This window comes from Salvelinus alpinus, chromosome 1 (assembly GCF_045679555.1).
Source record: "Salvelinus alpinus chromosome 1, SLU_Salpinus.1, whole genome shotgun sequence".
Taxonomy (NCBI): Eukaryota; Metazoa; Chordata; class Actinopteri; order Salmoniformes; family Salmonidae; genus Salvelinus; species Salvelinus alpinus.
Window position 1 is genome coordinate 96,578,603 of NC_092086.1, and position 14,927 is coordinate 96,593,529.

Consider the following 14,927-nt stretch of genomic DNA (forward strand, 5'->3'; position numbering starts at 1 on the left):
TGTGTGTGTGTGTGTGTGTGTGTCTCACCTGAGCCCTCATGGTTGTCCATGCTGCATCTGGCCGTGTAGTCAAAGCCACAGAGCTGATGTGACACTCCGTAGGCTTCATCCTCCTCCTCTTCCTCACACGGGATGTTGTTTCCCAGGTCAGACCCAAGCGTGCTAGACACGTACCCCATCGGAGGGACAGGGGCCATAGGTGGGTGTTGGCTGCCCTTCATATGCCTGTATAGAACATGAGGGAACATGTTATGGCGCTGAGGCTGGACACAGAGAGGTAGAGAAAGACACTAACAAACAGGAAGTAAAGGCCAAAACACAAATCCACGAACAACCAAATACCAGAGTGCAGTACTAGAGCCCCGTTCAGCATGTTTGAGTGAGTGCCTGTGTGGGAGATTGAATTAATAATTTTCCATGTGCGGCGCGCGGCGATTACTTTGGCTAATTCTGCGGTGCTCGTGCTCGCACTAACACAATGAACTGGTAATTGTCTGGGTGAAGGGAGAAGAATGGCAGGCTAGGCAGGGCTGTCAGTAACATGTCTGTTATCTCCCCCACAGCTGTCCCCTCTGAAGCCTCGCCCCACGCCTCGCCCCACGCCTAGCCCCACTATGGATGAGACACCCATGTAATTAGCAGTTCTTGTTCCTGTTGTCAGAGCAGCACGCTAGGCCAAACCCCATCATTACCACCTCAACGCTTTTTCCTACTGACATAACAAGTTTCCCAATGAGGTGTAATCAATGAAGGGCTGTTTTTATATTTTGCAGGAAACATGAAACCAGGGGATAGGATGACATACCTAAATACCACACTGATATGAAACACTCAAAAAAACTGGCTATTGATATACAAAAGCATCCAGATCAATTGGAGAGAATGACACCTCATTCATCCACAGCACAAATCAGAAATTGCAGGGCAAATGTCTCATGATTGAAATATCATAGGCAATTTAGTCTAACAAGTACCTGTGGCAATTCAAAAGAACACAAAGTACAGTACTTTGTGTTCTTTTCATAGTGGAAAGTGGATACATAACACACTGAAAACATGTAGCAAAGATAATTGTTGTATCATATCATGATCTACGGATACATAGAAAGTAGTCTCTCTCGCCAGACTCAGACTTGAGAAGAGACTAGAAAGAAAGTAGTCTCTCTCGCCAAACTCAGATTTGAGAAGAGACTACATGGAAAGCAGTCTCTCTCACCAGACTCAGACTTGAGAAAAGACTACGTAGAAAGTAAAGAGGTATAATATATTTTTTTAATAAAGACATTGACAGATCCACAGTAAATTCTCTCCTGCTCACCACGTCTGTTTGGCCACTTGGTACTGGTAGGCTCTGGTCAGCTCATCCAGGTGGGCCTGCAGCATGGACTGCATCTCCTCGTGGTGGGTGGAGCTAAGGGAGGAGGATGACGGTTGGCTGTAGGGAGCTGCTGCTGGGGAGGAAGCCACTCCCCTGAGGGGCGGGGTGGGCACTCGCTCCTCCTCTAGATCGCTTTCCAATCCCTGGTGGAGGTACGTCTGAACAGGAAGGGGCGGGGCCCAGCTGTCGCTGTCATACCTGCAACATGAACTAAAATGTGAGTAATTTTAAATCCTGCACTTCTCTGTGGATGTGTGTGTTTAAGGTGTTTAGAATTCTAATTGTTATTGATAGTGCACAGTGACCTGCTCTCAGTGTTGTACGCTTAGCTCACAGACAAATAAAATTGTTTTTCTACTGGTTTGTATTTTGCCAGACCATTAAAAACATTGTTATCTGATGTTCTATCTCTCAGCAGAGGGAGAGAGGGAATTACACACATTTGCTGCTGTTTGTAATTACAAATCCACTGGCAGGGATGGGATGGTGAGATCAAATTACAAGATCTAACCACATGCTGTTTTGTCATAAGTGGTGGTTAAACCAGCCAAAGCTGTCTGAAACGGGCTGCAAGATATGTGTGCACACCCTAAGGTTTTCCCACTGCCATCCTTTCAAAAAATGCCTGTGACAAAAAACAGTGTATTTTTCATGTAATACCAAGCAGAGTAATGAAGGTTTCCTCAGTATGACTAGTACAGGCACCGGCAGAGGGAGCTTACTACTCCATGTAGCAACCTCCTGCTCGTCTGTGCTTAGCGCTCTCCTTGAGTACACACACACACACACACACACACACACACACACACACACACACACACACACACACACACACACACACACACACACACACACACACACACACACACACACACACACACACACACACACACACACACACACACACACACACACACACACACACACACACACCAAGAGATATAGGAGAGTTCAAGGAGAGAGAGAGAGCCACGCTGGTTACAGCCAATTAGGAGAGGGTTTGCTTTCCTCTCAGTGGTTCACAGACATACCTCAGATCCCTTATAGACAAGAGAGGCTGCATGTGTTCCTTGTCATTATTTCACTTCCTGTGTAGCATCATGATATGATGTGTATAGGTGTATGTATAGACGTGTGTCCAGACAGAGAGAATATTATCTTACCCTCCTCCATGGTTCTCTGGGGGGTAGTGGTCCACCTCGGTGCCTGGCAGAGGGTGCATGGGTGGGGGAGGCAGGGGCATGTTGACCCAACAGGACCCATTTGATTTGGAGGTCTTTGTCCCACCCTTTGACTTCTTTTTCTTGCCGCCCTTTCCACCTGAGGAGGAAAGAGAGAGAGAGAAAAAAAGACAGATAGAGAAAGGGAAGGGAAGTCAGAGATTGATAGTTTATCTTATCAGCCTGGTCTCTGGCTCACAATACGGAGATATCCCTATAGCCCTCAAGCTGTGGGTTTTAATGAGCTGATACTATTCCCCATTGGGTTCAAACACACACACATACACACACACTGCTGCTTGGAAAGCTATTTTATCATCACCTGGGCTTTCTCCCTCTTTTTCTCCCCCACCTGGCTCTCATTATTTCTCTCCTCTCAGTGTGCTGACGGAGCACTAAGACTTTTCCTCTATGTTGACATTTCTTAAAGAGGCGTAGAGACCTGGGGCCCGGGGCTGCAGGCTGGCTTCCTCCCTCCGTCTGTTCTCTCTCTTCCTCTTCCTCTCTGTTCCTTATCTCTCTCAGGTAAGCAGCATTCAGCTGAGCATACAGCCCAGAGCACATAAGAGAATGGACGTCCGACCAACAGACAGACAGCCTGAGACCCTCTCAACAATACGCCTCCGCTCCGCACAGCCAAGGTAATTGTATATCCACGGGTCAAAACACAAAGGAATTCCTGCCTCTGCTAATCAAATTAATCCAAAGAAATGTGCCTTAATTCTCTGACATTTCTAGGGTAGAAAAACTCCTGAGGCTGAGGAGTAAAAATCGACATGAGGAGAGAGGAGCGATTAACAACAATATCCTCAGGGTCCATTTTCAATGAAAATGTAAATATAACATTCCCCTCTCTCTGCTGCCCCCCTCTCGCTCCCTCTTTCTCTCGCTCTCTTTAATTTATTTTTACGCAGTGTGTGTCTCTCTCTCTCTCTCTCTCCAAGGTGGCAGGTAGCCTAGTGGCTAAAATCTGTCAATGTGCCCTTGAGCAAGGCACTTAACCCGAATTGCTCCTGTACTGTAAGTCGCTCTGGATAAGACCGTCTGCTAACATGTCAACTAAACATTCTGCTCTTTTCCAATCAATCTACTGAAAATAATCTCTTCTTTTATTGTTTCTAGACTCGAATGTTCTTTCTTTTTCTCTCTTTCTCTACTCCTCCTCTACTAGTCCTATTGTTATTCCAAAAAGGCATCTAATGAATGCTAAGCTTCATTCTGTGACTGACCATCCAGCCGATGCTACAACCTAGCGAGATCTGATGCTATGCTTTAGAGCACACTCCTTCGGGGCACACACACATTCACACATTCAAAACCACACAGCCCTACCCTGCCCATCCCCTCCCTGTGCTTCCTCAGTGTTGCTGTGGCGTACCGTTGCAGGGGCGACCGTCGGTCATTGAGTATCCCAGGTTGGTTATTTCCTGCTGGGCTCGAAGGGAAGCCTTCCAGCGAGGGTCTGGTCTGTCCACAGCCAGCTCATGGAAGCTGTTGGAATGCAGGATCTGAGTGGTGGCATAGGACGTGGCCTGGCTGCCCCGTGCTGGGCTGCTGTAGCCCGCCTTGCCTGTGAAGTCTATACTGCTATATATGGCACCATCAGACAGCATGGTACCTGTCTTTTCACCCGCTCCAGAGGGCAGCACGTCTGAGATGAGCGAGACAGCAGGGAACAGACAGAGATTCATGGAGAGATAAAGTTACCAATCTTTAAGGTCAGTGTGTAACACATTATCACTCCCTACTGCTCCAGTGTTAGGCTCCCTGGATTAGTTAAACTGATATCAAATGAACTGAGATGAATCAAAGTGATTAGCTAGCAGAATAATTATCATGTTGTCATGCAATGCCTTGTAGGGGCCCTACACTGTGACACAGGGAAAGGGCCTGTCACACAAGGCTGACCTTCAGCTTTACCCACAGGAGCCCCAGGCCTCTCATCAGCCTGGTGGGAGTTAAATGAGCTACAGGAAAATGGCAGCAATACACACATAGCATCTCTCCTTCTCAAACAGTCACACACACACGTACACAGACATAAACACTCACCACCACAAGCCCACATCTATTATTAGGAGATCAAGCTAACGAAGCTGGTGAAAACCTATTGAATTTGCTGCCGTTGGTTATTATTATTCTGCTTATGGATAAAGTTCTAACAAAGCAATATTTTCCAGACAAGTGCTTAAAACAACATGGCCGTTACTGACCAATAAGCATTTAATTGTGCGTGGTCTGGCACATAAATCAGTCACAGATATTCCTATTGTAATAAAACTTGGTACACATGTTCCAAAGACTCAACCTGTGTCAGCACATTCAGAACAACACAGTCAAGCTATTTTTATTTAACTAGGCAACTCAGTTAAGAGCAAATTCTTAATTACAATGACAGCCTATCGGGGAACAGTGGGTTAACTGCCTTGTTCAGGGGCAGAACGACAGATTTTTACTTGTCAGCTCGGGGATTTGATATAGCAACCTTTCGGTTACTGGCCCAACGTTTTTACCACTAGGCTACCTACCAGCTATAGCAGGAACATGTTTATATCTCTTAATCTGTGTGTGTTTGACTGTGGATTTATGTATGTGTGTAAAACGTTTCATTGTGAAACACTATCAATACTCCCGATGCACCTCTTCAGGTACTACTAACACTTTTGCCCTCTTATAACAACTTTTCAACTCACTTCAACATTTATCAACAATGAATAACAGTATGTCCCTCTCGCTCTCTGTCTCTCGCTCTACCGCACCTGCTGTCTTGACCTCTGAATTCTCCACTATGAAAAGCCAACTGACATTTACTCCTGAGGTGCTGACCTGTTGCACCCTCTATAACCACTGAGATTATTATTTGACCCTGTTGGTCATCTACGAACGTTTGAACAACTTGAAGAACGATCTGGCCTTAATGGTAATGTACTCTTGTAATCTCCACCGGTCACCGCCAGAAGAGGACTGGCCACCCCTCAGAGCCTGGCACCTCTCTAGGTTTCTTCATAGGTTCCTGCTTTTCTAGGGAGTTTTACCTAGCCACCTTGCTTCTAGATCTGCAATGCTTACTCTTTGGGTTTTAAGCTGGGTTTCTGTTTAAGCACTTTGTGACATCTGCTGATGTAAAAAGGGCTTTATAACTACATTTGATTGATTGACCTAGCTTGAACCCTGGCAATGCTGCTTGCAGGTTTAATTATTACTATTATTATTATTATTACTACAGCTAGTATGAAAGTGTATTAAATCAATCATGGACAGACAGAAGAAACACATACACACTCTCAAGTTCTTGTCAGTTATTTTAAGCCAATAGTGATGAGAGAGTTAACGTGATCCAGAGAGACTGAAAGTCCAAAGTGTGTGTGTCAGCCTGTCAGTGTGCCTGCTGAAGTATACCCTCCACACTGAATAATGCATGCCGCTCATACATGTATTAACATCCTCTCACTCTGGGCACATGACCTTTGACCTCTGGCCTCACTGTGGGGCCATGGTGTGGCCGTGGCATAGAGTGACACCGTGGTCAGCTGGGAGGGTCTGGGTCAGCCCTCCCTCAACCTCCATTCTCTAGTTCCCTGGGTTTGGTTCTGTTTGACCAGGGGTGATACCTCTGTGTTCTTACCTCCTCTGCCAAAGTTTCCTCGTTCCTTGGTACCTCCCAAGCCCCCATTTGCTGGCAGGTTGGTGGAGGGCCAGGAGTCAGCCAACCAGGGGAATCCTGGGTCACCGGCTTTCAGCAGACCAGGATGACTGTTTTTTAGAAAGATATAGAGAGGAGAGGGAGGGAGGGAGAAAGAAGGGATACATAGAGAGAATGGGAAAGAGGGGAGGGAATGTGAGATTGTTATTAGACAAACCTCTGGTGCTGTCTGAATCCCAGCAATATTATTCATTTTCTCACATGTTGTAATACCGACTGCTTCAACAACAAATTGCTGTGGAACCTCATTCAGGATATCTGCTCCTCTGGAGCAGCCTGGAGCAGAGGCAACAATAAACAAGCAAACAGAGAGACATAAAAAACTGACAAGTCCACAAATCAGTGCTGGGCTTTAGCGCCCCTAACACCCCCTGGAGAAACGGACCAGGACTAAATGCACAGACATTAAATCAGTTTTAGAGCCCAGCACTACAGAAATTTCCATTTTAAATGTAGAATCATGGAGGGCCTTCTGGCGGTTAGTCTGCCAGCCCGGGGAAGTTGGGTAGTGTCTCCATAGCAACACACACGGCAACACTCATAGGATGGTTTGGTGAAACCACCCCTCCCATATTGCACAGGAAATTGGCAATTTCACTCCATTGTCTGAAATAAATACATAAATACTTGTATTTTGTTACTAAGAGTTGAATAAGGAACATATATAGGATCTTAATTTGACCTGTATTGTCACAGCAAAATAATCCTGCAGCAACAGGATTTGAACCTTTAGTGTCGCTTGATGAGTGGTTAGGATGCCATGGTCGGTGGTTAGCTGGTCAAAATTAGGCTACATGAAACGTGGAATACTGTTAATATAATGTGTTTGTGTGGGTTTTCAGTGAATTTATGTAACTCACGAAGCTCATCTGCATTTCCTGCGGCTCAAGAAAATTCTCAGCAACAACAGAGTGATCAAATTAAGATACTGTATCTATATTTTTCACAATTTTATATCCGTGTTTTACCCTATTACCTTATCTAGCTGTTGGTTTAAAGAGAGGCTTCAGTCACATGCCTCACATGCCTTTGTTTGCATTTGGTTAATTAATGCAGTAGTCCACAAATGCATTTCCCTGTGAGCCAAGCCTGCCAAGTGCTCAGGGAATTGTACACATCTGACTTGTGATGGCTTTAAAGGTGTTTAAACAAGTATGGGAGTAATTTCCATAAAAATCACACAGGCGTGTTCACACAAATTTACACAGACACACACACATTGAATAATACACACACACATGCGTGTGTGCGTGCGTGCACACACGCACGCACACACATAGACAAATACAGTGAATTCGGAAAGTATTCAGACCCCTTGACTTTTTCCATATTTTGTTACGTCACAGCTTTTTTCAAAAATGTATTAAATAAATAAAAATCCTCAGCAATCTAAACACAATACCCCATAATGACAAACTGAAAACAGGTTTTTCAATTGTTTTGCAAATGTATTGTTTTTTTTAAACAGAAATACCTTATTTACATAAGTATTCAGACCCCTTGCTATGAGACTCGAAATTTAGCTCAGGTGCAACCTGTTTCCATTTATCATCCTTGAGATGTTTCTACAACTTTTTTGGAGTCCACCTGTGGTAAATTCAATTGATTGGACAGGATTTGGAAAGGTACACACCTGTCTATATTAGGTCCCAGTTGACAGTGCATGTCAGAGCAAAAACCAAGCCATGAGGTCAAAGGACTTGTCCGTAGAGCTCCGAGACAGGATTGTGTCGGGGCACAGATCTGGGGAAGGGTACCAAAACATTTCTGCAGCACTGAAGGTCCCCAAGAACACAGTGGCCTCCATCATTCTTAAATAGAAGAAGTTTGGAACCACCAAGACTAGAGCTGGCCGCCCGGCCAAACTGAGCAATTGGAGGAGAAGGGCCTTGGTCAGGGAGGTGACCAAGAACCCAATGGTCACTCTGACAGAGCTTTAGAGTTCCTCTGGGGAGATGGGAGAAACTTCCAGAAGGACAACCATCCTTGCAGCACTCCACCAATCAGGCCATTATGGTAAAGTGGCCAGACTGAAGCCACTACTCAGTAAAAAGCACATGACAGCCAGGCTTGGAGTTTGTCAAAAGGCACCTAAAGACTCTGACCATGAGAAACAAGATTCTCTGGTCTGATGAAACCAAGATTGAACTATTTGACCTGAATGCCAAGCGTCACATCTGGAGGAAATCTGGCACATCCCTACGGTGAAGCATGGTGGTGGCAGCATCAAGCTGTGGGGATGTTTTTTAGCGGCAGGGACTGTGAGACTAGTCAGGATTGAGGAAAAGATGAAGGGAGCAAAGTACAGAGAGACCCTTGATGAAAGCCTGCTCCAGAGTGCTCAAGACCTCCGACTGGGGTGAAGGTTCACCTTCCAACAGGACAACAACCCTAAGCACACAGCCAAGACAACGCAGGAGTGGCTTCGGGACAAGTCTCTGAATGCAGAGATTTCTCCCAAAGCCACTCCTGCGTGGTCTTGGCCGATTGCTCAGTTTTTCCAGGCTGCCAGCTCTAGGAAGTGTCTCGGTGGTTCCAAAGTTCTTCCATTTAAGATTGAAGGAGGCCACTGTGTTCTTGGGGAGCTTCAATGCTACAGAAATGTTTTGGTACCCTTCACCAGATCGATCGGGACAAGTCTCTGAATGTCCTTCAGTGGCCCAGCCAGAGCCCGGACTTGAACCCGATCGAACATCTCTGGAGAGACCTGAAAATAGCTGTGCAGCAAGGCTCCCCATTCAACCTGACAGAGCTTGAGAGGATCTGCAGAGAAGAATGGGAGAAACTCCCCAAATATAGGTGTGCTAAGCTTGTAGCGTCATACCCAAGAAGACTCAAGGCTGTAATCGCTACCAAAGATGCTTCAACCAAGTAAAGGGTCTGAATACTAATGTAAATGTGATATTTCAATTTTTTGTTTTCATAAATTGTATTTAAAAAAAAAAAAATACTTGTTTTTGCTTTGTCATTATGGGGTATTGTGTGTAGATTGATGAGGAACATATTTGTTTACATTTTAAAATAAGGCTGTATGTAACCTAACAAAATGTGGAAAAAGTCAAGGGGTATGATTACTCTCGCAAACACACACTTGTGGACACAGGCAACACAACACAGTTTATTTTTAGTGTATTTTTTTGCTATATTTGTTTCAGCTCAGGACTGGATCTGTCTGCTCAGGTGTGACAAAGTAGAGAAATAGAGAGGAAATAGAAAAAACACAAGACAGCAGAGAGAGAGAGGACAACCCTGATCCCTAGCTGCTGTGGGAGCTCTCTTCATATTCTCACTGAATCAGTGCCCAATGATATTCAGCCAATGATATTCAGAGCTAGGTATCTCTCTGCTCTGTAAGACAGACCACACTAGACTAGCTCTAGAAGACAGGGGTGATCTACATTCTTATACTGCCAGTGTCTGTAAGCATTAATATTAATTTCACTGCACCTGCGATAACATCTGCAAAACTGTGGATGCGACCAATAAACTTTGATTTGATCTGTCTGCCTGCAAGCCTGCCTGGGGTTCAGTGGGACTGGGGAGTCCCCTCTCCGGCCCCTCTCTCCTGGGTCATTATCACTGTACATCGTTACATATGCTTGCATTCTGGAGGCGTGCCGTGAGCCTCGCGGAAGCCTGTCTGTCGACAGGCAAATTCATCACCCCCTGGAAACGCTGCCACCGGCACCTCTGCACAGGATGAACGAGCCAATAAAAAAACCTGCTCTGCATGCATTAATCGTTTCTGATCATTTCACGGGAGTGATTGATGACTCACACAATCGATACATCAACGCACGTGTTGCACCAGGATGAATAAGTGGAGGAGCGTTGGAACATATAAGAAGTTCATTCATATTCCAATGACTTTGTGCCCTCCATGAAGGTTGATCAAGTTCCATCATCACACTAACATCTATGTCGTTCCACAAGGGATGTACCATCACTTCTAATGTTTATTTGTTACTGTAAAGCCCATGGCATGACAATGTGTTTGAGTGATGGGAGGGTTGAGTGACTTAATAAGGATTTTGATTGTATTATGGAAAGGTTTTAGAGGTGTGGTCCTCACCTTCCATTTCCAATCAGGCCTCTGTCTCGTTGGAATGTCACTGTGGTCCAACCAGAGAGAGATGGCAGGGAGTAGAGAGAGAGGGAAGAATTTTAATCAGAAGAGTTCTTTGTTAAGATTGAATGTGTTTCAAGCTGTTATATATTTTTCTCATATATATTCTCAAAATATATTCTAGTCCAATATCCAAAGTTAGGTGACAAGACAGGACAAATGGTCAATACCTGCACGGGTAAAGGTGAAGGACTGAACTGCAAAACAAAAAGACAGAGAGTGTGTGTGTGTTAAAAGCCTGTCGACACTCGACACAGTCGATGTAACATCAGCATAAACAAACATGAACACAACCACAGACATAAAAAATATGCAAACACCATCCTTTTGACGATGGTAGTCACATTTTGATCAGGAAAAATGTGACACAAGAATAACTAGAGTATGGAGGTTGGCTGGATGAGAAATACAGAGCAGGCAGGAAAAAGGAGACAGAAACATTAACTGGATATTGAAGATACATTTGCTCTGAGAAGAGGTGGGATCAGAGGAGCAGCGATGGTGAATAAAGTAAATCACTATTGAATTAGGTAATCAACATGGTTTCCACACCAGCCACTGAAGCATGGTGATAGCAATACACATTATAATGAGAATAGTCCAGAGCTACATGCTACCCAAATCAAATCAAATCAAATTGTATTAGTCACATACACATGGTTAGCAGATGTTAATGCGAGTGTAGCGAAATGCTTGTGCTTCTAGTTCCGACAATGCAGTAATAACCAACAAGTAATCTAACCTAACAATTCCACAACTACTACCTTATACACACACACAAGTGTAAAGGGATAAAGAATATGTACATAAAGATATATGAATGAGTGGTGGTACAGAACGGCATGGCAAGATGCAGTAGATGGTATAGAGTACGGTATATACATATGAGATGAGTACTGTAGGGTATGTAAACATAAAGTGGCATAGTTTAAAGTGGCTAGTGGTACATGTATTACATAAAGATGGCAAGATGCAGTAGATGATATAGAGTACAGTATATACATATGAGATGGGTAATGTAGGGTATGTAAACATTATATTAAGTGGCATTGTTTAAAGTGGCTAGTGGTACATTTTTACATAATTTCCATCAATTCCCATTTTTAAAGTGGCTGGAGTTGAGTCAGTATGTTGGCAGCGGCCGCTAAATGTTAGTGGTGGCTGTTTAACAGTCTGATGGCCTTGAGATAGAAGCTGTTTTTCAGTCTCTCGGTCCCTGCTTTGATGCACCTGTACTGACCTCGCCTTCTGGATGATAGCGGGGTGAACCGGCAGTGGCTCGGGTGGTTGTTGTCCTTGATGATCTTTATGGCCTTCCTGTGACATCGGGTGGTGTAGGTGTCCTGGAGGGCAGGTAGTTTGCCCCCGGTGATGCGTTCTGCAGACCTCACTACCCTCTGGAGAGCCTTACGGTTGTGGGCGGAGCAGTTGCCGTACCAGGCGGTGATACAGCCCGACAGGATGCTCTCGATTGTGCATCTGTAGAAGTTTGTGAGTGCTTTTGGTGACAAGCCGAATTTCTTCAGCCTCCTGAGGTTGAAGAGGCGCTGCTGCGCCTTCTTCACAACGCTGTCTGTGTGGGTGGACCAATTCAGTTTGTCCGTGATGTGTACACCGAGGAACTTAAAACTTTCCACCTTCTCCACTACTGACCCGTCGATGTGGATAGGGGGGTGCTCCCTCTGCTGTTTCCTGAAGTCCACAATCATCTCCTTTGTTTTGTTGACGTTGAGTGTGAGGTTATTTTCCTGACACCACACTCCGAGGGCCCTCACCTCCTCCCTGTAGGCCGTCTCGTCGTTGTTGGTAATCAAGCCTACCACTGTAGTGTCATCCGCAAACTTGATGATTGAGTTGGAGGCGTGCATGGCCACGCAGTCGTGGGTGAACAGGGAGTACAGGAGAGGGCTCAGAACGCACCCTTGTGGGGCCCCAGTGTTGAGGATCAGCGGGGTGGAGATGTTGTTACCTACCCTCACCACCTGGGGGCGGCCCGTCAGGAAGTCCAGGACCCAGTTGCACAGGGCGGGGTCGAGACCCAGGGTCTCGAGCTTGATGACGAGTTTGGAGGGTACTATGGTGTTAAATGCTGAGCTGTAATCGATGAACAGCATTCTCACATGGGTATTCCTCTTGTCCAGATGGGTTAGGGCAGTGTGCAGTGTGGTTGCGATTGCGTCGTCTGTGGACCTATTGGGTCGGTAAGCAAATTGGAGTGGGTCTAGGGTGTCCGGTAGGGTGGAGGTGATATGGTCCTTGACTAGTCTCTCAAAGCACTTCATGATGACGGAAGTGAGTGCTACGGGGCGGTAGTCGTTTAGCTCAGTTACCTTAGCTTTCTTGGGAACAGGAACAATGGTGGCCCTCTTGAAGCATGTGGGAACAGCAGACTGGGATAAGGATTGATTGAATATGTCCGTAAACACACCAGCCAGCTGGTCTGCGCATGCTCTGAGGACGCGGCTGGGAATGCCGTCTGGGCCTGCAGCCTTGCGAGGGTTAACACGTTTAAATGTTTTACTCACCTCGGCTGCAGTGAAGGAGAGCCCGCAGGTTTTGGTAGGGGGCCGTGTCAGTGGCACTGTATTGTCCTCAAAGCGGGCAAAAAAGTTGTTTAGCCTGTCTGGGAGCAAGACATCCTGGTCCGCGACGGGGCTGGTTTTCTTTTTGTAATCCGTGATTGACTGTAGACCCTGCCACATACCTCTTGTGTCTGAGCTGTTGAATTGCGACTCGATTTTGTCTCTGTACTGGGACTTAGCCTGTTTGATTGCCTTGCGGAGAGAATAGCTACACTGTTTGTATTCGGTCATGCTTCCGGTCACCTTGCCCTGGTTAAAAGCAGTGGTTCGCGCTTTCAGTTTCACGCGAATGCTGCCGTCAATCCACGGTTTCTGGTTTGGGAATGTTTTAATCGTTGCTGTGGGTACGACATCGTCAATGCACTTCCTAATGAACTCGCTCACCGAATCAGCATATTCGTCAATATTGTTGTTGGACGCAATGCGGAACATATTCCAATCCGCGTGATCGAAGCAGTCTTGAAGCGTGGATTCAGATTGGTCGGACCAGCGTTGAACAGACCTGAGCGCGGGAGCTTGTTGTTTGAGTTTCTGTTTGTAGGCTGGAATCAACAAAATGGAGTCGTGGTCAGCTTTTCCGAAAGGGGGGCGGGGGAGGGCCTTATATGCGTCGCGGAAATTAGTATAACAATGATCTAGGGTTTTTCCAGCCCTGGTAGCACAATCGATATGCTGATAGAATTTAGGGAGTTTTGTTTTTAGATTAGCCTTGTTAAAATCCCCAGCTACGATGAATGCAGCCTCAGGGTGTGTGGTTTCCAGTTTACAAAGAGTCAGATAAAGTTCGTTCAGGGCCATCGATATGTCTGCTTGGGGGGGAATATATACGGCTGTGATTATGATTGAAGAGAATTCCCTTGGTAGATAATGCGGTCGACATTTGATTGTGAGGAGTTCTAGATCAGGTGAACAGAATGACTTGAGTTCCTGTGTGTTGTTATGATGATCACACCACGTCTCGTTAATCATAAGGCATACCCCCCCGCCCCTCTTCTTACCAGAAAGATGTTTGTTTCTGTCGGCGCGATGCATGAAGAAACCAGCTGGCTGCACCGACTCCGTTAGCGTCTCTTGAGTTAGCCATGTTTCCGTGAAGCAGAGCACGTTGCAATCCCTGATGTCTCTCTGGAATGCTACCCGTGCTCGGATTTCATCAACCTTATTGTCAAGAGACTGGACATTGGCGAGTAGTATGCTAGGGAGTGGAGCGCGATGTGCCCGTCTCCGAAGCCTGACCAGGAGACCGCCTCGTTTGCCCCTTTTACGGCGTCGCACAGGGTCGCCGGCTGGGATCAGATCCATTGTATTGGGTGGAAGGCAAAACACTGGATCCGTTTCGGGAAAGTCATATTCCTGGTAGGAACGATGATGAGTTGACGTTAATCGTATATTCAGTAGTTCCTCCCGACTGTATGTAATGAAACCTAAGATTACCTGGGGTACCGATGTAAGAAATAACACATAAAAAAACAAAATACTGCATATTTTCCAAGGAACGCGAAGCGAGGCGGCCATCTCTTTTTCGGCGCCGGAAGTCCCACCCATCCCCCAGAAGGCCAATCGAAAAATAAGCATAACTAAATCTGGAAAATGCATTTACGGCTAATGTGTGAACATGGGTCACGGTTCCATAATGAAAGGGAATGTGAATTACTTATTTGAAATGAGTGTATTTGAGTTTTAATGTGCAGTTTTGATGGGATTGTGTTTATAGCCGATGCATATAGGTGCACAATGGATTAAAGCAAATAGGACTTATTTCCGTCTGAGCTGAACATCTCTACCTTTGTTCTGCATTAAATGATATACCATCGAGCCAAAACACCTCTGTCTCTCACCTCTGGGATTCCACTTACTCACACTAGACACATCCTCTAAAGGCAGTTGGGAAAGCTGGTCTACACTGTGTTTGCATAGT

At 45.7% G+C, this 14,927-nt stretch overlaps 1 protein-coding gene across 5 annotated transcripts in view; it reads right to left on the reverse strand.

The window, feature by feature from the left end:
• Positions 1-14,927, reverse strand: part of LOC139535494 (roundabout homolog 2-like) — a 270,018-nt gene that overhangs the window by 6,272 nt on the left and 248,819 nt on the right. For 4 of the 5 annotated variants that reach the window (XM_071334937.1, XM_071334946.1, XM_071334963.1 and 1 more), the window contains exons 18-24: positions 10,598-10,624; positions 10,374-10,413; positions 6,224-6,351; positions 3,977-4,249; positions 2,542-2,698; positions 1,319-1,576; positions 29-225 (exon numbers count right to left, since the gene is read on the reverse strand). In XM_071334937.1, coding sequence (XP_071191038.1) covers positions 29-225; positions 1,319-1,576; positions 2,542-2,698; positions 3,977-4,249; positions 6,224-6,351; positions 10,374-10,413; positions 10,598-10,624 — 1,080 coding nt within the window. The remainder of the gene's footprint in view (positions 1-28; positions 226-1,318; positions 1,577-2,541; positions 2,699-3,976; positions 4,250-6,223; positions 6,352-10,373; positions 10,414-10,597; positions 10,625-14,927) is intronic. The other variant, XM_071334954.1, reaches the window with a different exon arrangement.